This window comes from Maniola jurtina, chromosome Z, assembly GCF_905333055.1.
Source record: "Maniola jurtina chromosome Z, ilManJurt1.1, whole genome shotgun sequence".
Classification (NCBI taxonomy): domain Eukaryota; kingdom Metazoa; phylum Arthropoda; class Insecta; order Lepidoptera; family Nymphalidae; genus Maniola; species Maniola jurtina.
Window position 1 is genome coordinate 393,088 of NC_060058.1, and position 25,741 is coordinate 418,828.

General features: G+C 36.6%; 1 protein-coding gene across 1 annotated transcript in view; it reads right to left on the reverse strand.

The window, feature by feature from the left end:
- Positions 1–22,407, reverse strand: part of LOC123880024 (proton-coupled amino acid transporter-like protein CG1139) — a 54,682-nt gene extending 32,275 nt beyond the window's left edge. The window contains exon 1 of the mRNA XM_045927907.1: positions 22,039–22,407. Coding sequence (XP_045783863.1) covers positions 22,039–22,101 — 63 coding nt within the window. The 5' untranslated portion in view covers positions 22,102–22,407. The remainder of the gene's footprint in view (positions 1–22,038) is intronic.
- Positions 22,408–25,741: the final 3,334 nt, after the last annotated feature.

Below are 25,741 nucleotides of genomic sequence, written 5' to 3' on the forward strand. Positions count from 1 at the left end.
GGCTAGTTACCACCATACCGGCAAAGCCATGCCGCCAAACGATTTAGCGTTTCAGTATACAATGCCGTGTAGAAACCAAAGGGGTATGGGTTTAATAAAAATTGTCATATCCCTTCCAGGTTAGGTCGATTCCATCTTAGATTGCATCATCACTTACTACCAGGTGAGATTGCGGTCAAAGGCTAACTTGTATCTGAGTAAAAAAAAACCCATCGCCGGCCCACTACTAAGTAAAAGGTCTCCTCTCAGAATGAGAACGGCTAAAACATAGTCCCAGTGCAGGTTTGCAGGCTTCACACACCATTGATAACATTTTGGAAAATTCTCAGGCAATTTCTTAAAGCAAATGACATTAATTTCTAAAAACGCACATATGTTTGAATTAGAGGTGCATGCCCGGGATCGAACCGCCGACCGACGCATAGGAGGCGGATGTGTTAACCACTAGGCTACCACGGCTCAGCAGTCAAAATACTGTTGCGCAATTTCGCAACAAGCAATGTTGATATCCACGTAGCAAGAAGTTCTTAGCACGCTCTCGATAATTTATACAAACTGTATTGATATTTAAGGTTCCGCATCTCAAAAGGAAAAAAGGGACCTTATAGGATCACTTTGTTGTTTGTCTGTCCGTCTGTCGCGTCAGTCAAGAAAACCTATAGGGTACTTCCCGTTGACCTAGAGTCATGAAATTTGGCAGGGAGGTACGAGCAGGTCTTATAGCACAAGTAAAGGTAAAAATTCGTGGTGAATTTGTGGTTACCATCACGAAATTTTTTTTTTAATGTTATCATAAACAAATAATAAGTAGGTATCAGGTATGTTCAATTTTCAAAGTAAGATAAATATATTAAGTGGGGTATCATATGAATGGGCTTTACCTGTATATTCTAAATCAGATTTTTGTTTATTTTTATGCATTAATAGTTTTTGATTTATCGTGCAAAATGTCGGGAATAATACCCGAGTACGGAACCTCGGTGCGCGAGTCTGACTCGCACTTGGCTGGGTTTTTTTAATCAAGCGCTCCTGAAATGAGGCTGATGTTATCGTGATTCACACTACATACACACTATTTAGCTATTTTAGCGCAGCGTGAAGTAAACATTTGAGATGTTAATAGTATTCTAACGAAAATGCCGAGTAGGTTCCTACTACCTAAAGCCACTGAACTGATAATTTGAAGTAATTATACCGCTATCGAAGCTAGGGCTGTCAACCGTTCTGAAAACGTGGAGCCTGCTCTTTACGTTTTCAGAACGCAATTCAGACGCATTCCGGTGCTTTCTTCATACAAACGTAGGAGGGTGATCATTAAATTATTTGATATTATAGTTCAAAACTAAGTATTATATCGATTTGTCTCGTCATTTTCGTACTCAAGTTGTTTGCCGGCCACTGTACCTACACCACAGTTGAGACACTGACACGCGACGACACGCTGGCGGAATTATCGTTGAACCGTGAAGATCATCTGACGAGTAGGACGGACTCGATACGACTCTCCCGTCCGTGGAGATGGCGCCTATGAAGCGTTTTCATTTCGCGACTCAAATCTGGGCCAATACGCGTAAGTAGGTAAAGGCCACGACCGCCATAGATAGCTTTTTGGCAACTTGCACGGCAATAAAGACGATGCTTTTCTGATTGTGTAAAAACTTAAAATATTAAGTAATTATCTAGATATAGTAGGATTTAAAAGTTTAATTGAGTTTGGCTTCGAAACTGCCTGAAAGTTATCAGAGAAATGCGTGGGTTTCTGGGTTTTGTATAACCATTTGAAGCCATCATCGTCATCATCATCATCATAACTAAGTCGTCTCCTCCCAGGATGAGAAGGATTTGGCTATAGACAACCACGCTGGCCAAATTCTGATTGGCAGACTTCACACACCTTTGAGAACATTGTGGCGAACTCTCAGGCATGCAGGGATCCTCATGAGTCATGATGTTTTCTCTACCCGTTAATGCAGGTGATATTTAATTCTTAAAACGCACATAACTTCTTCTAACAAAAGTTATGCGTGCCCGGGATCGAACCCCCGGCCTCCCCAATAGAAGACGCTGTAGACTATTAACACTACCGCTGTTCAATGATTGTTTAGCTCGCTAATTCCGTGGTAGTGATCAGATAAAAAGCTTCCTTTCTTGTTTTCTTTTAGATAACCTTATATAACACTCTAATAAGTATCGTTATTCATTATACGACGCTGAAAAAACCTACATTGTATATAATACAGTGGCCTGATTTTGATCTCCTTGCTCAATGTCTGGGCTTGATTTTCTATTCATATGATGTCTGCATTACTTTTCTTTATGATAAGTATATCTAAAATACTTTTATACATAATCCATTTCCATATCCATACTCCATACTTAACTTATATTTTTTAACCCCCGACCCAAAAAGAGTGGTGTTATAAGTTTGACTTGTGTATCTGTGTCTGTGGTATCGTAGCTCCTAAACTAATGAACCGATTTTAATTTAGTTTTTTTTAGTTTGAAAGGTGGTTTGATCGAGAGTGTCTTTAACTATAATCTAAGAAAATCGGTTCAGCCGTTTGAAAGTCATCAGCTCTTTTCTAGTTACTGTAACCTTCACTTGTCGGGGGTGTTATACATTTTTAATTTGCACTTGTGAATATTATAAATGCGAAAGTGTGCCCGTCTCTGGTAGCTTTTCACCGTTCTGTCTGTTTTGAGCAAAGGTGCAGTAATAGCTGGCAATCCGGGGAAGGACAAAAGCTAATTCTGGCCCCGGAAAATCAAAGAGTTCCCACGGGATTTTTAAACCCGATTTAGATAAAAGGTACAGAGGCAGATGCATGACGGGAGTGCATATTTTAGTTTAGTCAAAATTGTAGTTTTAGTTTCGTGTACAAAGGAATGAATAAGAGAATTATAACTGTGTGCACACAACTATTTGTTTAAATAGTTGTGTGCACAGTATCATACTGTGTATTGTGTGTACAAATAAGTATTATAGGTGGACCTAAGTTATTAAATTTAAGATGTATGACTTTTTTTGAAAATAAATAAATTTGAATTTGAAATTTGAATTTGAATATAGGATACTATTTATACGTGAAAATCAAAAGTTTCCCACAGGATTAAAAAAAATCAAAACCCTAATCCACGCAAATTATGTCGCGGCACCATCGTCTAGAATTATAATACAGTGTAAAAAAAAACCAAACCTAGTAAAAAATAAAAAATGTTGAGGTATAAAATTCGACTAAAAGATATATAAATAGAAAGTATTTATTGCACACAAAACAAGAAAACGCAAGGAAATTAAAAAGAAGGACACACAAGGAAACTCATATACACACCTACATACTCGAACGCTGAAATCTTTTTTTTTGGGCAGTCGTCACACTTCACACTAATATTATAAAGGCGAAAGTTTGTATGTGTGTGTGTGCGTGTGTGTGTGTATGTTTGTTACTCCTTCACGCAAAAACTACTGGACGGATTTGGCTGAAATTCGGAATGGAGATAGATAATATCCTGGATTAGCACATAGGCTACTTTTTATCCCGGAAAACCAAAGAGTTCCCACGGGATTTTGAAAAACCTAAATCCACGCGGACGAAGTCGCGGGCGTCAGCTAGTAAAAAATATGCGTAATCCTGATTCTCATTCGACGATCGTTCTATTTTATAGTTGCCAAAACGATAACGATAATAATCATTTGAATATAAAAATAGACGTGTGGTTTCATGGATAGTTCTAAAAAGCCGGACAAGTGCAAGTCGGACTCGCACATGAAGAGTTCCGTAGCACCGCACAAGATTTTGCACTTTACTTTTCTACATATTTTGACATTTTTATTATTTGTTGTTATAGCGACAATAGAAATACACATTCTGCAACAATTTGAACTCTCTACCTATCATGAGGCCCGCTGACAAACAGACATACAGATATGGTAAATTTTTGGAAAGAACTCGCCATACATGTTTTACGTGTCTTTTATATCAAAAGTAGGTACGATTTAGTTATAATGCATACATTTTGAGATCCACCCACCATTTTTAGCTCTGTGTGTCAACTGTCATATAAAGTACGATTTAAGTCCTTAATTTAAAGGTAATTAGTACTTTTAGATTATATAGAGCTATAACAAGTGTAAATTAAAAATTTATAACACCCCCGACGATCCAAAGTATCTGAGTTTTCCAAAACATCATTTTCAAATAAATAATTATGTATTTAGGTAACGTCCATCTTGACAGCTTGACATTTGTCAATTGACATAATATTATGAACCTAACGGTTATGTAACCTTCTTTTCTACAAGAAAACTAGAAAAGAGCTCATAACTCTTAAACGGCTGAACCAAATTTTTTTAGATTATAGCTAAGAACACTCTCGATCAAGCCACCTTTCAAACAAAAAAAACTAAATTAAAATCGGTTCATTCGTTTAGGCGCTACGATGCCACAGACAGATACACAGATACACAGATACACAGACACACAGATACACAGATACACACGTCAAACTTATAACACCCCTCTTTTTGGGTCGGGGGTTAAAAATGGCGAGTGAGTTCTCGAAATGTACGCGCTATATACAACGTTAGTTGACCTTGACGGAGGGCCCTATATGATTTTGCCACGGGCCTCTAACGGTATAGTTACGCCATTGGAAGACATCAGTCATTATGTTCCGTTTTTCTTTCCGAATACGGAACACTAAGAGACGATGATGGTATTATATTGTAGTGCTAGCAAAGCCTCCTGCCCGCACAAGGCCGCGCTATCTTATCAGTATGCGTGCTTGCTGTAATCGATGGGGCGAGCCTACATTGGAACCTTTTATGGCATATTTAATTTATACCATTGATTATTGCGGAAATTATACAAAAACCCCCTTCGTAATCAAATCAGAAATGAAGAGATCCGTATTAGAAGAACCAGTGCAGAGTGACCGACATAGCTCAACGTTTGCGCAGCTGAAGTGCCAATGGGCAGGACTTACTTTGGTGTGCCAAGGCGTTGGAATGGCGACTGGAACCTGTCATGGGATATTCAATGTATTCATTGATTTTAACATTTAAATTATCATGAAGGATTTCCATTATAAGTATAGGTTGTTATGGCTCACGTATTTAGTTGATGTAAGACCGACTAATTCAACCGCGACGCGCAGCGAGCTGAGTCCCTATAAAAATATAAAAGGACCCCGGATGGGTTGAAACTAACTTGGGCTTACATCGACTAACGTGAGTATAGCCGTAACAACCGATATTACTATTCATTGATTATTGTGAAAGTTCTTTTGACGATCAAAAAGCACATAGTGTTTATTTATTGTTGGTTTAATTAATTAAAACAATATTATATTCTATACCTACGGAAAAATTCAAATTCTGTTAGCAACATAATATCATTTTCATTACGCATAATATTGCATCAATCGCCAAGCTGCAAAAGGCATATGAAACGCATTTTTGGACACGCAAAATGCGTGACTTTAACCGCAAGGGTGCGGATTTGTTTTATAAGTACAAGCAGACATGTTAGTGAATAAAATTACACACTGGGTAGCTATATCCAAGTTTATTAGAAAGCATTTCTCAGATAGACTCGATTAGTCATTAGTTTCATAATATTATGTCATAAATCGAGATAATTCATTCAAATTCTTACACGATTTGATATGTAAATGGTATTGTGTATAATTTTATCTACTTACATGGAAAAATTCTTGATCAATCCATTTTCAGGGTTAAGAAAGTACTGCTTAAGTAGTAAAACAAGAAACCTCATAGTTTCACCTGGCCCATCTATCTGTTCGAACTTTACAGACATGTTTGAGAACATTATGGAGAACTCTTTTTCCTTCACCTTTAAATTGTTTATAACGCGATAATTCTGCCCAGAATCGAACCCCCGACTCCCGGAATAGCAGGCCGATTATCATTTCAACGCTTATTTCACCCATTGAGTAATTTACTAATAAGTACATTTTTTTTTTCAGCGGATTACATATTATTCACTTCGAGGAAATTAGTTCGTTGAAGTCTTTCCTACCTACTGCACAAATACCTACTCGACAACCAATATCGCCGATTTCAAGGAAACATAACAAATACCGTTCATGTTTCAAAAGGCTGCCGTCCTTTTTTCTAAAAAGTAAAAAATCGGTCAAATGCGACTCAGGCTGAGATCTATAGGGCACACACAGTCTAAGCAAAATCAAAGTGCGCTCTACAGATTTCAACCTCTAAGACTCTCACACGAAGGGTTCTGTGTCTGTACATAGATTTAAAAGACTATTTGAATTTCTGTGGTTCTGTACCATCAAATTGAATTGAATCGAATTGAAATAAAATGCTTCATTTTACACCATCATAAAATAAACACAAAAGTAAAACATTATACAACAAAAATATTAGTACAAATTGGCAGACACACCGGAGTGCAGATACCTATTTAACGTACACATCCGCTAAGGAAAGTTTTTTGAAACCGCTAAGGGGTAAAATAGGGGTTTGAAAATTTTGTAGTCCACGCGAAGTCGCGGACATAAACTAGTTTTTTTTTTAAATTGAACGAAACCAGCCCATAGCTAATAAACGCCATACCATACCTAACCTTCAGTTTCATTTCAATTTAAAGCAATCGGTTTTTGTCATCGGGTGTAGAGCGAATGCGGATGTCATTGAGGATAGTTGTCAAGGGGATATTTATAAGTTAGTTTGTCCTATGTATATATATACTATATAATGTTATACAATGACTTGTCTATTACATAATATAGTAGGCGTGAAGACATGCCATAAGAAAGGATCTTTGAAAATCCCACCTTCCTCTAAGCGGGTTAAAATAGGGGATAAAAGTGTATCATTTTTCAAGTTATGGAGTTATGGATGGTATTTGAACTTTCGACTAAAAATGAAGACATAGGTTTCAGGATTTGTAAAATTCCACCTTCAAGGGGATTAAAAATGAGAGACCGGAAATCTAGGTCTACCAATCGAGAGTACTTTCATTTCTAGTTTAGAGCCTCGATAGCTCAACGGTTGAGGAGCGGACTGAATTCCGAAAGGTCGGCGATTCAAACCCTACCCGTTGCACTATTGTTCTACCCCTCCTGGCACAGACTTTACGCGTAATTGGAGGGGAAAGGGGAGCTAGGCATGATTAGCATGGATAATATTCTTTAAAAAAAAACTAAATTAGTGAGACGAATTATATGTTAGAGACATAAATATGTCTCGTTTTAGCTGTGCCTCATTGTGCCTTAAGTCTGAGCAAAGTCAAGTCTATAGATCTCGGCCTTAGTGTAAACTTTCGTGTTAAAAACGGACACTTGAAAAAAAGTTTTTTACAATGCCTCCCAGTATCAAACATGAAAAGTGAAAATCCAAAAAAAAGTTGCAAATCCCTCGAGTTGGACTTCTTGAATATATGTATCGAGGGTATACTGCAAAAACCAGATAAGTTTCTTTTGGGTTGGACTTTAATACTGTATTTCCTCTATTTTAAAATCATATGAGATTCGTAGACAGTTTTTCCAAATTACCACTATCGAAAATAGTTGCGAAGTGTAACGCCTCACTCTCTAGGTACTCTGTATAGAAGCGTTTGAAACTTGGCATTTTACATGGATGGCAAGTAGACTAGAAAAGCTTAGATACTTTGCTCGGTCAAAAAGAAAACATACGTATTCAAAGCTCGCCGAGTAGACGGCCGCAGCTGTGTTGAATCAGTTTGAATAATATGTTAGCCTGCGCCGGCGCCGACAACAGGCTAAAGCGATTGCGAGTTGCGACCCTTTCGAGTTTCGCTTCTAGCGTTCACTTGTGTGCGTTACGCAGGGGTGTCCAAGTAATATTAATATTATATTATCTCGCCTTTTGCTCGCATCTGCTTGGATTTTGGAATTAGGTTTTAAAAAAATTGGAACTCTTTCTTTTATTCTTGACTAGCGTACGCTGGCGACTTCATCCGCATGGAATACATAAATTTCAAACTTCTATTTTACCCCTTAGGGGTTGAATTTCCAAATATCATTTCTTAGTCGATGCTCACGTTATAATAGCAATCTGCATACCAAATTTCAGCCTGATCTATCCAGTAGTTTGAACTGTGCAGTAATAGATCAGTCAGTCTTTTTTCTTTTAAAGTATATTTTAGACTAATGTTACTTTTTTTTTCTTTTAATTGAAAATGTTATAACTTATAATGCAACTTAAAGCTAGCCTTATCTCACTGAACAAATCGTACTCGCGTGGAATGGTGCCAAGATTATATGGAGATACGCATGTTAATGGATTCCTGCGTTGTACAGCCAGGCTGATCCTTTGCGCAAAAAATGAGCCAGCCTGTCTGTCATAAGCTAAGGTAAAACCGCGTTACCTAAACTATCCTACCTTAAATCTTGTAGGTTATCTTGAAAAACAGTTTTTTTTTTAGTTCTTAGTTAATGCCAGGCATGCGTTATATTGTTACCTACTCGCATGGACTATAAAATGAACAATGTGCGCAAAGGTGACAGACGGAGAGACTAACATTAAAGGCTGTTTATGACAAATCAAGACTACCAGAAATGCTTTATACAGTAAAACTTCTTCCATAATATTTTTGTGGTATGCAATAGATAAAGGATGGTTAAATAAATGGCACACTGAGTGATTGCTAGCGTAAAAAACATATTAATTGTAATCAAATCAAATTGGCAATATTAGCTATGTAAGAGCAAAACATCCGAGGATCGAAGTTCCCATTAAAAACTTACGAAAAATTGGGAGTTATGCAAGCATGTCGAGTAAGAACTATTCTAAGCCCTAAGTGTCAGCCCTAACATGAAGCACGTTATCTTCGCCGCCGGTATGAGGGCGCGACGGCAGTGTGAGTGCGGGGAGCGAGCGCGGGCGGAGGGGCGATGGAATTTTCCATCGCCCGCACCAGCCAAGCGAGTGCGGTGAATTGAGAATTCATCGAAGCGGAGCGACGACGCGGCCGCCACCGCCGCCGCCTGCGCCGCGCTCGCACCTCGCGCCGAGGCCTACGCTCAGACTTGAGGTCACGAGAGAAACTCTAGGGTTAGTATGAGAGTTTACTTCTCGTGGACGCAGGGTTGACTCCAGCCATGTGGCGCTCGGATACGATCAATACTTTGGCGCCCTATACTAGGCGCGCGTTCAGAATGAAATACAGTATAAGTCGCATCAGCAAAATTCGTTTGTACCGGCTAAACGACTGAAAAATATTTTTAGGGTGGACCTACAAGAATAAAAAGGACAACTTTGTTGTAAATTTAAAAATCATAGGAGTATAGCGTCGGGCTATTGATATCTGAGCTCACTGGCTAGGTGGCACATAACTCTGGTATGTTCAAAGCTCTTATAATAACTACCGCAAATCGCGAAAAATCATGCGTTCTGTCAGTACGTACCCGCTGATTTTTATTTGACTAGGGTTCCACTAGGAGTGCTAGCTGCAGATGTATGGACGAACTTGAGCTTTAAATCAAAGCTATTAACGTGAATTTTACATTTCGATGCTCGATGCTCGAATTCTATTAACGTTGGCGAGAAGTAAAATCTCATACTAACCCTGATTACTGAATCTACTTGTGAGTAACGCCTTTACAGACTGCAAGTAGGTACATCGAGTTTTATGATGAAACATAGATAGCGTTCTGAGACCCAAGTAAAGTATTAAAGCTAATTAAATATAGTATGGCATGCGTTGAGGAAAATCTACGAGTAAGTAACTAGGTACGTATCGAGTTATTTATAGAATTCATTTTTTATTTATATTTTAAATCATTTTATTTATACTCAATAATAGAAATTTTAACTAGCTTTTGACGCGTGGTGGATATAATTTTTTAACCCCTTAGGAATGTCTTGATAAAGATTAATCTGACTTTAGGATCACAAGTCTTGTCGATTGAGTTGATGTAGAGACTAGAAAAAATAGACAAACAGTCACACTTTTGGATCTAATACTATGTACCTTCTAGTAGCTACGTATAATATTAGTATTATAGCTAACTAGCTGGTGCCCGCGACATTTCATTCGCGCGGACTACGCGAAATTTTTATTATTCACCCTTAGGGGTTGAATTTTCAAATCCTTTCTTAGCGGATGTCTACGTCATAAAAGCCTGCTCTTATGACGTAGACATGAGAGCAGGCTGCTGCGTATTATCTTTGCCTTTCAATCCTTTCCGTCAGTAGCTAGTTTGAGCTTCACGTTGATAGATCAGTTAGTGTCACCTTTTCCTTTTTTAACCCCCGTCCCAAAAAGAGGGGTGTTATAAGTTTGACGTGTGTATCTGTGTATCTATCTGCGGCATTGTAGCTCCTAAACTAATGAACCGATTTTAATTTAGTTTTTTTGTTTGAAAAGTGGCTTGATCGAGAGTGTTGTACACTTGTACTCTATCTATCCCTATCTATGGGCAGTTCGCGGGTAGTAATCGGGTGCTGTTTAACTTTATAATATATATTTATATATTAGATTTAAATTCCTAATAGTTTGATAGGTACCTACCTATGCGAATTACGAAATACCTTGTCGACTTGACGATCGATGGTGACAATATAGTAACTCAATGTAGATACTAGATAACCTAATTTTTCTATGATGCTATTTTTAGATTTTAGGCAGTGTAATAGATTCAGGTAACGTAAAAAAATGACCGCTACATGATTTATAACGACTGAATCATTGAATGTAGATTAATTTAAATTGGAATTTCAATGCTTTGGTTATTTTCCGCGGTTGCTTTGCTTTCCGACAATCTACTTGCTTATGTTTGAGTTACGGAAAACTGTGAAATATGATTACTTACATAAGCTTGAAATATTTTCTTGGTATCGTTGATTTCTTTGAATATTGCTGTAACTACTTACAATGGAAACCTTATTCATGGTATTGAAAAAAAACATTTTACAAATACCTGCTAAAGATACCTACTTATATGTACCTTGTATATGAGTCATGTATAGATCGGTACATTACCTGTAGTGAAAAAACCGGCCAAGTGCGAGTCAGACTCAGATGTGGGGGCAGTCAAAGTTGTCAGTTTTAGACCATTTTTGTTACTGCCCCGTAACAAAAATGGTATCTCAAAAACCAAACTAGTTAGGAATATAAAATTTCGGTATATTATGTACCATATACTGTATTTAAACAACGAATACTAACAAGTGTAAATTAAAAATTTTCAACACCCCCGACAAATCATTTTCAAATAAATAATTATGTATATCTAGGCAACGTCCATCTTGACAGGTTGACATTTGTCAATTGACACTTGAATATTATGAACCCAAGGGTTATCTAACCTTCTTTTCTACAAGAAAACTAGAAAATAGCTGATAACTTTTAAACGGCTGAACCAGTTTTTTTGGATTATAGCTAAGAACACTCACGATCAAGCCACCTTTCAAACAAAAAAAAGTAAATTAAAATCGGTTCACTCGTTTAGGCGCTACAATGCCACAGACAGATACACAGATACACAGATACACACGTCAAACTTATAACACCCCTCTTTTTGGGTCGGGGGTTAAAAATAAAGATTTATAAAATAGTTTGTAAGCCGTGACAAAAGCAAACGAACATTGTTTGGGTGTTTCTTTCATTGTGTATTGCAATGTTCTAGCTCGGAAAAGAAATAATATTTCATACACCCAAAATATAATATTCATAATTATGTACGGGACCCTAAAAGAGCGAGGTCCGACTCGCACTTGACCGCTTTTTTACAAAAACGTGCTACCATGTAATTTTTCGTAGGTACAGTTTCGATTCCGTGAAGTATATTCTCTATATATATATTATATATTATACTCACATCATATCATCATCATAAACCGATAGATATCCACTGCAAGACATAGGTCTCCTTTATGCCCGGCCACATTAACGGCCAACAACGCGATGTTCAACGGCGTTTCCCGTACGCAGATGTAGCCACGTTCAACGTAAAACGGCATACACAATGCCGATTGGCGTTAGACGATTTTCACCCCAATTCAATTGGCATTAGACGTTAATTAACCGTTCAAATATCGCCACTCAGTTTAACGCATTGATTATCGCGATTATTATGGCGTTATTGGGCATTGACGTTAACTATGTATCATGCAACTGCAACACGATCCTTGCGATACGTTGCGCCCGCCCCGCCGTTCAGGGGCTACCTGAGCTGCGGCTCGTTTGTTATCGTCTGTCCATCTTGTGGTGGGTCTTACTAATACACTGAAAGCCAATGTGTTACCAACTTCTCAAGTAAAATTTTATCACGTGAGAATTAATTATAACCCTGAAAAAACCAGGTCGACTAGATACCTATTAAGCCAATCATTTCAGAGTATTGTAAATGTATAATATTTTCAGTAAATAATTTCACAGTTCCAAGTTTATAAAATGGTTTTCATATTTTATCTTAATGTTACGAGTACTTATTGATTCGGCTCCAGCTATGCGCAGGACTGCAAATACCTAGTGCTTGGCTGCAATCAGACCTGCTTGCGAGTGATGATGCAGCCTAAGATGGAGCGCGCTTGCCTTGAAGATGCCTATTCACTCTTGACTTGAAGGTACCCATAGAAAAACTGATGCCGGAAGCACAGCCGGAAAGGCGTTCCATATCCTAGCGATTCGGATTAGAAACGAGGAAACAAATCCGTATCGATTCGCACGTGTCTGAGGCATTTGAAGTACATATATGTATATGGATGCAGACCTTCATGACGAAATGGTCCATATCTATTTTTTTTGTTTTTTATTTGTTTTTAAACCGTACTCAGGTTCCATTTTATTCATTAGTGGTGTATATTATGTATATCGTTATACTAATGAATATAGTAAAAAAAAAAATATTTCTATAGAAGTTTACTAAAGAATGAAACCAATGTCATTACTCTGTCCAAAACTGAAGCTGAGAAGCTGAAGTGTGAGAGTGAGTATTTTTCAACTTTTTTCACGACGCGGCCCTTTTAGAGAGAGAGCCAACGCATGCGAGACCTTCGTCATTTTATAAAAGCTAAAAGTTCCTTTGCGCATTGTCCCTAACACAGGAATGAACGATCAGCGACTATGAAGTTTGGATCATGTTGGCTTTGTGAGATAACAGGTTGGCAGCATGACGTGATTTCTCATATTATTCCAAAGAAATATTTAGACTTTATACTTTGACGTAAGATTTTTTACACCTTTTTTGCCTGTTATCTCCTAAAAGCCACTATAATCTAAACTTCATAGTTGCTGATCGTTCTTCCCTGTGTGGGGACAATACGCAGAGAAACTATCAGCTTTTCTAAAATAACGAAGCTCTGGCACGCGCTGGCTCTTAGTCCATTTTAGTAGGCATGGAAAAATATTTCGCGACTCTCTACACTTCACTGTTGTATTTCTTATGTCACCTTATGTCACAAAATTTCGCCACCATTTCGCCAAAAAAAAAACAATTCTAAAAATGGTATTTTTAGAATTGTTTTTTTTTTCAAGAGGGTCGCAGTTACCTACTGTAACTGTATTACCGTAATGTACTGTGTACTGTATTTACCCCGTTCTTATTCCGAGAGAAGAGCCGGTAGGAAAGCCATTCCGAACCAGTGGTAGATGCATTTGACGATTCAAAAGTCTAATTGTATACAAAAATAATCATTAAAGCATGTAACGAGGATACAACTTTACATTGGTTTGTGAAACAGTTTTCAGAATAAGGTAAACACCTGCCACGTAAATAAGGAAATACAAGCCGACACAACAATATACCTACTTATTATATTGTTTCAGCAAAGTGATTTGAATTACAGTGCAAATAGTGATTAATATTAATACAACATTTTCCTATTCTGAATAAGCTGTAATATGGTACCTATGACTATAACTTAATAATTAAATTATAAATTTAAAAATAAATGAAAAATTAAATGAAATTAATAATTTAATTTAAACTTTATAATTTAATTTAATAAAAACGAGAGTGTTTCTGCCTGTCTGCTAGATCTTCAGGATCCACCTGTTTTACCGATTTTGACGAAAGGTACAAAGACAGCTTGCATTCCGGCGAAGTTGGGCTACTTTTAGTCCCGGAAAATCAAAGATTTTCCATGGGATTTTTGTTGTTTAATAGATGTGAGTCTAAAAACCTTCATAGGCTTATACTCGTATTTAGATGCTCAGTACATTTCAATTACCCATTGTGTCTGGAAGTATTGAACCATACAATTCTATAGAAACATAATGATGAGTACCTATATCTATTTGTACCGGAACGGTGCTCATACAGAATTAATTCGAAAGCACTACTATGTATTTAAATTATTTCTAGTCTATTAAAATTAAAAAGCATGCTCCTGAAAAAGTTTAGGTATTACGCAATCGAAGATTATGTTAATGATAAAAGAGCGTGGACTTGATTCGCGACGCGCTCCAGCAATGTATCATCATCATCTTTATCAACCGACAGATGTCCACAGCTGAACATAGATTTCTTGTAGCCCCACGCCACAGCCTCCGCCCTCCAGCAATACGCGGAACTGCAATGGCATCCCCATGACTGTGTCAAAAATAAATTATTTCTTATTAATTATTAAATAGAGTGATTCCAAAATGCGTTAAATCCACATTCGATGCTAGTTTTAAGTTTGCTTACCATTTTAAATTATAGTTTTACTAAAAAAGTACGTCAAATTACGTTAAATGTTATGACGTCACATCAGTGAATTTCGTACCAGCTCTCAATACTAAGCGAGCGTTTTGACGTTTGAAAAAAAAGTCGCTAATTTGACTTACATCACTACTGTCATGACTAACAGACTGTTTGTACGGAGCAGAAAATGTTGTTAAGTGAAACTATTTACGGGAAAATAAACTCTATTTTACAACTTTATCAGTTCGAAAATAAAATTTTCGTATAAAAGGTTTTTCGTTTTTCGCTGCTAGATTCCTACTTGCCAAAATAATTGAAGATATTTTTCACATTTGAAAATGGCGCTATACCGGGCCGGGGGTAACCAAAACACTAGCAAAAATTTACCGTTATTATTATACCTACTACCTTAACACAATCCAATGTCAATAACCATTTGCCTTATCTTATAGTTTTATTGATTTAGTATTTTTCAAACCCGCATTTGTATGACGTGCACAAGTCAGGTCAATGTCCCTCCTACGACGCGGCATTACCTTCGAGTGACCTATTTACGGAACGTTCGTTGACCAGTTTGCAGTTTGCACTAAAGAGAAAGTAAAGAAAATTGAAAAATTGCTAAGAGGAGACCGTCAAAAACTTATAGGTGCTCCAAGAATTCCTAAAATTCTGCAGGATACGGTTGAAGTGAAAAAAGATTGAAAAGTAGAACAAAAGGTATGCAGAGAGATTGGTGCAAGAAAATGTTAGAAATTGATACCTACTTCGTAAATAATATCACGGGTGATGCAACCTGGCTATATTATTTCGATGTTCCCTCCAATAACAAGAAAATAATTTGGTTATTTGAAAATGAGCCTACTACAATTCAAATTCGAAAATGTCGGTTAGTACAGAAAAAAATGATTGCTGTATTTTTCACAAAACGAAGGATTTCAGATGAAGTAGTTTTGGAAAGTCAGCGTCAGTAGAAAAGTACATAATAATTCAATGAGTAGAGACCGAACCTCCGATCTTCCGAATAGGAGGCGAACGTTTTAACCACTACGCTCTCACGGGATAATTAGGTAGGTGGTAGCTATGTTCTCGAATTATTTTTAACCCCCGACCCAAAAAGAGGGGTGTTATAAGTTTGACGTGTGTATCTGTGTATCTGTGTATCTGTGTATCTGTCTGTGGCATCGTAGCGCCTAAACGAATGAACCAATTTTAATTTAGTTTTTTTTATTTGAAAGGTGGCTTGATCGAGAGTGTTCTTAGCTATAATCTAAAAAAATTGGTTCAGCCGTTTAAGAGTTATCAGCTCTTTTCTAGTATTCTTGTAGAAAAGAAGGTTAGATAACCGTTAGGTTCATAATATTATGTCAATTGACAAATGTCAAGCTGTCAAGATGGACGTTGCCTAAATACATAATTATTTATTTGAAAATGATGTTTTGGAAAACTCAGATACTTTGGATCGTCGGGGGTGTTATAAATTTTTAATTTACACTTGTTGTAAAAGAGTTGTTATAAAAGTGGCGGCCCGTTGACCCGGTAAAAGACAACCAATAGATAGGACATCATTTCTAATCCTTAAAACTCAACTCTACTCTGTATAAAAATTCATCCTTATACAGCAACCAACGCCATAATTTCAGTCTACCTCCAGTTTCGTGCATGAATTCGCCCGTGCCACACAATAATATACATAATAGTAACATAGGTGCCTACCTACATTTTACCTGCAATAAGGACAATCTAACAATGGAAAATCCACTCCATTTATGGATTGTGTCCCTTCGGTTATGCACACAAATAAACAGACTAACAAAAAGTGCCTAACAAATCCAATGCTGATTCGTTGAATTTGGCAAGTAGGTATTTTCAGTAGCTAGTCTACAAATTGTTTGCCAATTGTTTTAGTTTTACCCAGAGGTACATACTGACAACAGTCAAAAGGCGGCTGTTAAAATGACTCTATGATAATATTCAAAAATGCATTATCATTTTAGTCCTTACCGTAAAGAGAGAGCGCGCACTGCGATGCGGCGAGATTCGGGACGATTTAAAATCCGTTTTGAATTTCAATCAATCAAAATCCCGTGCGGAATTAATTCCGTACTATTATATACTATTCCGTACTTCTATCTATGTACGAGTAGTTCTATAGTTCACAGATTTCAGATTTTGTGGGGGAATACCGAAATTTACCGTGGTGCACCCTAGTTCTAATATAATTAAAGGTGTGCATAGATAGGTATGATACGTAGATATACAAACATTTTTCCCAGTATTAAAATGATTATTTCATAATAATAAGTGGTTATTTAAAATGACTGTAAGTAGGTACAATAAATAAATATAATGCATTATTGCACTTAACTCCTATCTTATTATATCTACTTATAATATTTTAGTCAAAAAAATGAACTCCATTAGAAAGGTTGCATTTATAAATATGTAAGAATACAATAAAGCCTATTAAATTAAACCGTTATTTTTTATGAATGCCGTCATGCGTTGCATCTAGTTCCAAAATAATGGTAAAAAAACTTTCCTTTTTTCTTACTAATTATAATGTGACCATTTAAAATGACTACAGTAGTTAAAAATGCATTATCGCCTCCTATCATTTAAGGTGAGAAAAGCTCTGTAGCAAAACTGAATTTTAGGATTACGTACCCGAAGGGTATCAACCCTAATAGGTACTAAGCCTCCGTTGTCAGTCCATCTGCAGCGGGCTACATCTCATAAACCGTAATAGCTAGAGAGTTAAAATTTTCACAAAGTTTGTATTTCTATTGCCATTATAACAACAACAAAATATAATAAAATGGGCGCCATGGTAATAAATTGTGAAAAGAACTGTGCGGGTGAGCGGGGTGCCCCCACCCAGGTTGCCATCTCGACCTGTCGTGTACTAAAGGCCCAGACAGGTTTTTTTAGAAAGGCAATAATGCGAAAATGAAAACAAACCACCACTAAAACAATACATTAGGCACATTCTTTTTAGCACGCGGTGGGTATCCGCTAGTAGAATATAAGATTCTAGAAAGATCTCTCGGCTTCCAGTAGTTAACATTCAGTGAAATGCAGTAGGTAGGTACCTACCTATCTGTCACGGAGTGGACGCGTGTAAAATGAAGTCAGTGAGCTGTAATGTGAACGCATATTATTATAAACTCTAAGAATATTCCGTTTCAAACGAGATGGTTGATGGCAAGGTACGAGATGTAATCATAACTCGAATATAATATAAAGCTTTAATCTGCAAGTAGGTAGGCACTTATCCATTTAAAATGATGTATCTATTCTATCTATTATATAAAGTTTTATTTCATTTCATTTATTTGCCTAGATTTTGGAATCGAATCCTGGACCTCGTCTAGATAGGTGCGCCTACTTACGTACATAAGACCGCTACAAAAAACATTTTCGCTTGAAACTAACAAAAATTTATGAATTAAAAAAGTGGGTACCTACCTACCTTAAGTTACCTTAGTTTAAGTAAGAGTAAGAGAGTTAGTGGTGGGCTCTTCGCAGACCCTGGGCGCATTTGGAACCCTCGAAGCTTTAGTTTTAAGTTTACGTAATTAATTGTCACCTCTATATCGTCTTAAAAGTCTAACAATTCTGACCATCATAAAGATATTGTCTAAGCTGAAATGACGCGCCTCACTTCATAATAATTTTGTTTATTTAGATGTGTAAATTGCGGTAATGGAGTGCGTTATTTCCTACTAGACATGCTCTCGGTACAATGTTACCTATTTTGAACAAATGATTTGACTTTTTAAAGATTTTTTCCGGCTAGCTCGCCACATGTCTGTTAAAAATGCTTACCTCAAAAATGGCCTATATGATACTTAGTTAAGGAGTAGTGTAATTTTCCCCAATAGATAAGGGCCTAGATATAGTGCATACATTTTGGGAATTCACTCGCCATATTTGCTGTATATGTCAACTGTTATGTCAAAAGTACGATTTTAGTCCTTAATTTGATAATAAACCGTTCTCTGAACCGATACTCAAAATTTATGCATTTTGCCTATCTCGGTTTCTACACAAGTGATCACCTTAACCTCGACATTCTAGAAATAGGTAATACCGAGTAGACATATGGTAACGTTTACCTGCGTTGACCATGCTCAAATTCACGGTCAATCCTTAGCCTAGCCGTTAGTTTGCACTGACGAAACATTAAGGCTGCCCTCACACAAGCGGAATTTCCACAGCCGGATTCATATTATTAATTCAGAAAGCCCGGAATTGATTACAATGTTATGTAAGGTTACTTTTAAAAATTGGTTTGAATTGTCAACAATAATATAAAATTATTAATTTATCTAATGCAGGTAGTTTGATAAAATCGATATTTGGCTCATTCGATGTCATACAATCTGTTGCTAGGAGGCCAACAAGATTGAACTTGCATAAATACGGGTGTTTCGAAGGTTTTAGTTTAGTCACCTTCTGAGATTCGGAGCGATATCGCATATTTTCGGTATTTGGATTGTGAACTGAATAATTAGATGTTGTGATAGCAATCACGCTCTAATTAAATTATTTATTTTGGCATTAGTTTGTTTAGATTAAAACTCTCGGATAACCTTACACATTAAACTTGTGTTTTTTTGTGTTGGTTTTGGAGAGGACATTCCAATAATTCGATAAAAATATTTAAATAATACCTGCTTTTCTGAGTGACGCCAATACTAGCAAACATAGTAATTCATCAAATGATGCTACTGACAATCGAAGAATCTGTCAGGATACTGTCGTAATTCTCTCACCGTAATGTGATACTGACTCTCCTTTACTCTGTTCACATTTAGAGGATGAATCCAGTGTTTGCATTTCTTTTTGTTATGTAAAGCCAAGAGCATTGCGATTAGTATTAATTCCTCGTCCATAAAGACGTTTGCATGTGTCGGGAATCACGAGACTACTGATCAATCTAAATTTTTAAGACATATGTGAGGCAAGGTACTGAAATTAAAGATTATGAAGTCAGATTATGAATTCAGAGAGACATTCCGGCTCTGTGTGGCCAGCCTTAACTACCTAAATTAAAAAACGGTCAAGTGGAAGTCGGAATACGAAGAGTCCGTATAGTCAAACCGTCCGGCTCGGAGATAATAGCCATAAAAGTTAACTAATTAGGTAAAATATTTCAAAAGGTCATAAGTAGATACGTACACATTCAAAACGGTAACTTAACTGTTTACGTTAATGTTCAAAGTCAAATGCCGTCATTAATAATTACAACAGATTTACCAAATATAATACTAAATATAAATATTAACAATTACAATAGGGTTGCAACAAGCGACTGGAACTCTGAAGTCTGGAAAACCCGATCAGTCCTTCTTTTAGAAGTGATAAAATAACCACGCGTCTACACCTACCTAAACTTAAATTTAAAAAAAATGTTATGTTTATCTTGTCATTTGTTTCATTATTATTATAATTAGTGTGCCTTATGTGCAGTTATGATAGTGGCAATTTAATAAATATATCTATTTGACAATCCTATACAGTCGTAGAATTTTTTTGTTTGCAAGAAATATAATAAACTTTTAGCTTTAAACAAGTAGTCGTTAGGTTGAGTTTTACTCGCACGCAAGGACTTATGACCGTTCAAAATATAAAACAATATTATTAAGAAGTTTTATTGCTATTAGCCCTTAGCCGGCCGGTAAGACTATACCACTACTATCATACAAGAAATAAGATCTTTTTTGTACCACAAAGTTGTAACAATAAAGAGAAAAAGAAAGAAAAAGTGGACAGGGAAGCACTTATCTCTATAAGAGATGCCCTTGCAAGTGCGAGAGGTTGTAAAGGGAGTAGAAGGGGGTAGGTAGGTACTAAGTAGGTTTTAATTTATTTTTAATTTTCATTTCAGCCATTTTTAAATTTCTATTAAGCACTTATTTGTAATAGCGGCAATAGAAATACACATTCTATGTAAATTTCAACTCTCCATCTATTACTGTTCACGAGATACAGCCCGCTGACAGACTTACTTGTTTGAAATTTCATCAAATCTTAAAATCTGTAAAATAATTCATCCGATTTTTTGCAGTACGAACGAAAATTCTTAGGAACCTTGTTATGAGATTCGTCACATACCTACGACAACCTATTTAGACTGATCCTAACAGTAATTAAAATTATACCTAGTTTAAATGAAGTTTTTATTAAAAACCTCAAGTCTTACAACCAATTTTATATAGATACGTAGTTAGAGCGTCCTCGGGATATAGCCTAGCACTCGGGGATATCTATCAGTAAAATCTGCATAACATAAACTCACAAACAAATACTTCTTTACAATGTTAGTAGGCATATTATTACTTATGCCCCATCTCAAAAACGTATGGAAATTGTTATAAAATAAAAGGAACACAGGAGGACAGGGAAATGCTCATTTTATCTCAATTTATTGTACACGCAATTTTGTAGAAAAATATAGCGCAGCGTTTCTCTATAAATTAAAATAAAAGTAGAAATAAATCGCTCAGCAACCTTATTTTTTCAAAAAATTCTTGCATAATTTAGTAATAGCATATTTACATGCACCTAACATTCTGGTTTTTTTAACCCCCGATCGTGGCATCGTAGCTTCTAAACGAATGAACCGATTTTAATTTAGTTTTTTCTTTTGTTTGAAAGGCGGCTTGATCGAAAGTGTTCTTAGCTATAATCGAAGAAAATCGGTTCAGCCGTTTGAAAATTATCAGCTCTTTTCTAGTTTTCTTAAAGAGGTTTTTGCGTCAGGGGTTTTTCAAATTTTGTGTTATTTATAAAGAGAGTAACTGCCGAGTTTCTTGCCGGCTCTTCTCCGTAGAAGCTGCTCCGGAGGGAGCTGAACCGGAGGTAGTCTTGACATTTCATCACAAATGGCACGTGCCAACATGAAATAAATAAATTCATTTCATTTTGTATAAAAAAGTTTCATTCAATAAAATATCTACGATTGTTTCTACAAAAAATACCTAACGTTAACTCTGAATACCCTCATACGTTACGTGCCTATTATCTTAACCGGTAGTTTATATTCGTTTATCGTAACTCCGTGAATATAATCATACATTTTTATGTAAGTTTGTTTCACTTTAACAATAAAATTACCTAAGAGCCGAGTTTTTAATAAATTGACTTTTTTACAGTTTTTATATTTGAAATCTGTTAAAATCTCAAAATTCGTCTGCTAAATTTTATTTGGCGATCGAAATAAATAAATATTAGGTATTATTGTAAAAGATTAATTTTCGATATGAAAATTCCAACGTTGTACATAAATAAGTTAATCGCACAGCACTCTGAAATTCAGTTAAGGAAAATAAGTATACATAATTATAGGTAAAATCAATTCGCATAAATAAATACCTAAGTCGTAAACTATTAGAGACTTACCTTAAAAACCGCCGGCGCTAACGGTATAGCCGCTTGGTTGTGGAGTTGCTTTTTCGACGACATCGTCGGTTCGTTCCCGGTCCACGTCCAGAGAAATTAAGCCACAAATTGTATTGAAAAAAAAAAACGATTTTATTCAAAATTTTCTTATTACTGAAATTCTGTACTGAAACCGTGTCGCGACGTCAAATGGCGCGCTGAATGTAAAAAAGAACGAGTAATAATTTTTCGTTGGCCGTCTTGGTTTTTTTTTTGGCCGCTGAGTGTAACACAAGTTTTTTTTCGCGAGGAAAAGTTCGTTCGGCCGCGCGTACGTGTTCCTACTCTTGCGGTCAAGTCGGCAATGGAGTTAGTATGGTGGGGCGTTCGAGTGACGCGGTTCGAATAGTTTTCTACTTTTCGTTTCGCCGAGGAAGCCGAGGAGAGCCGAGGGCCGGCGCCGAAGCAGTGACGACATCTCGGAGCCGACGTCGAGGACCACAAGGACGCGCTGACGTCATCACCTCAATTGGCAATCTCTAAGTTTCAACCTGAATTGTTTTGAAGTTTCAGGGCTCTGAGTCACCCGACTGTACGTTTCCAATTTAAAAGCGTGATACTGAATCTGCCACAAATTACCACACGTCACATCACAATCACAATGTTTTCCATAGAGTTACAGGGGGTGGTTACGACATCAATGATGTTTAGGGAAATGTTAAAACGACAACTCATTAGACTATTTCACTAAACAAATCTAGTGATATCATAAAAATAACTGAGCACCTGATAATATTACCCAAATCCCAATAGAACCTAAGTGCCCGGCCGCAATCTTTATTTTAGTCTCCTTCCGAGATTCGGAGCGATTATTGAATATTGATCGTGGAACTAGATAATTAGATGTTTCGACAGCAACCTTTCTCTAATTAAAAAATTTATTTTACCATTAGTTTTTTTAGATTAAAACTCTCGGAAAACCTCTACACATTGAATCTGTGTTCTTCTCGTAGGTTTTGGGAAGACATTCCAATAATTTGTTAAAATTATTCAAATAATACCTGCTTTTCTTAGTGACGCTTATGATAGGTGTATTTTTAATATATTTTAATACATTTTGAAGGCATAGGCAGGCAGAACTATAAGGCATGCAGTTTTCCTCGCGATGTTTTCCTTCGTTCTTAAAGTTTTGTTCTAGTGTAAGTAGGTATGCGTTTTTCGAAAAGTCTAGTCCAAACTTACTGTTTAAAAGTTCAGCAAAAGTAGAGTTTAGTAGGGTAGGATTCTCATGGAAAATTCTGGAAAACTGCGGATCTAAAAAGTATCTAAACCAGAACGTTCACACAATATTTTTTTTTTTACCTAAAAGGGAGAGTAAAATAAAAAGAATAGAACAATTTTTAACTTAAGTACCTATTCGAAGAATTTAACTTGATATAGAACTGGGTCTATTTAAAAAAAAACTGGTCTAGTGTGAGTCGAATTCACACACGAAGGGTTCCGTAGATAGGTAACATTGTACAAGAAACAACACTTTTTTATTTTTTTGTGATCCACCTAACCATTAACAATCACTGTTTTCGGGTTTCTCCTTTTACTTGTGCTGTAAGATATCGCTACCTGTCTTTCATGATTCTAGATCTTGACGGGTCTTGACAGACAACGAAGTAATCCTATATTGGTTTTTATTTCTTTGGAGATACGGAACCCTAAAAACAGCTTATTCCTTGAACAACGGCGCAATAAAAAAATCTAACCGCTTACGCAATAATTCGCAACATTGATTGAATGATAAAACGATCTTAGGACGAAGGTGGCTTATCATTTAATTTTGTTTGTGTGAGCCGGGCCTTAGTCATCATCTCTAAAATATTAAGTATACTCAGTACTTAACAGGGCTCTCTCCGTCACTTACTCCATACAATCGTAGTTCCAATTTCATTTGAATATTAAGCAACTAAGTTTCTAGAATATGTCCATGGCAAAATTTCATGGACTTTGGTTGCTTAATATTCAAATGAAATTGGAACTACGTTTGTATGGAGGGAGTGACGGAGAGACCCCTCTTAATTGACTGAATGACTGAAATCCATGCTTTTTTGTCATTTACGTAATCTTCGGTGTTTAGTATGCGTTTTTCAGAAGCATACTTTTATGCCGAGACTTTACCCGCGCGGACTGCTAAAAATCCTTTCTTAGCGGATGTCTACGACATAATATAAATCTGCATGACAAACAGCCCGATCCGCACAGTCGTTTGAGCTGTGCGTTGATAGATCAGTCAGTCAGCTTTTGCTTTTATATACGTATCTATACAAAAACTGGTCTAGTACGAGTCGTACCTACACGACACACACACACGCACACGAAGGTTTCCGTAGGTAGGTAACATCGTCCAAGAAATAGGCACTTTTTAATTTTTAGGGTCCCGTACCTCAAAAGGAAAAACGGAACCCTTATAGGATCTCTTTGTTGTCGGTCTGTCCGTCCATCGCGTCTGTAAAGAAAACCTATAGGGTACTTCCCGTTGACCTAGAATCATGAAATTTGGCAGGTAGGTAGGTCTTATAGCACAAGTAAAGGAATAAATCTGAAAACCGTGAATTCGTGGTTACATCATTAACAATGTGTTTAAATTTTCAAAGTAGGATAACTACACCAAGTGGGGTATCCTATGAAAGGGATTTGCCTATACATTTTAAAACAGAAAATTGAATTATCGTGCAAAATGTCGAAAAAAATACCCGAATACGGAACCCTCGGTGCGCGAGTCTGACTCGCATTTGGCCGGTTTTTCAACAAAATCGTAGCATTGCATACAGAGGATCGATGAAGCCGTTATAGACAGAGCATCGTGCGGTTAGTAGGACTATGTACCTTCTTAGAGCCCTATGTTGAAGGGTCGTCGTTGTCGTCATTAACCATCAAAGGCCTCTGACTATCTCTTTATGCTCAGTCCCTATAGTGCGATAAACTGATAACAGTGGCTCAATCAAACGTCGTTCATACGTGCCATATCGTGATTAATGATGTTTCGTGTGATGGTATTTCTGGATTTACTGCCGCTCACACGTAGCTATTGCCGAAAGCAAAGTGTTTTTCTAAAGAATGATATGAAATATGCACGTATTTTGCACATACATACACATTTCTTATTTTGCACATACGTACATTTCGTGACTCCCTGGACAGTATAACAACTGTCCAGAAAAGAAGTATGTTTCATTTCTTATGATAAGTTTGAATTTGGAATAATGTTTGTTATTAAAAACTGTCCGGAAAAGTAACGATGATAAGTTTGAATTTGGAATGATCTTTCTTCCTGAATATCTTGTACCTATAGCTATATTAGGCCAGTCATTAAAGCCAAAACCCGAAAGTAATTAGTAACTTGATAAAATTTTAGGGGGTTTTTAAAGAAGGTAAAGTTACTTACCGTGTGATTTTGCAGCGTTGTGGGGTGTACGGAAAGGGTTGAAAAGGGTTTTTTGTCAATAACATTGCCAAAAAAATTAGTAACACGCTGCAAATTTATAATAAGGTTGTTATTACCGTTTTGTAACGTTTCTTTTTGCAGCGTTTTGCAACATACGGAACATTGTTTATTATTAAAAAACAATGAAATTTGTTATTAACAAGGGTAAAAAAAAATAGTAACACGCTGCAAATTTATAATGAGGTTGTTCTTACCGTTTTGTAACGTGTATTAAATTTGCAGCGTTTT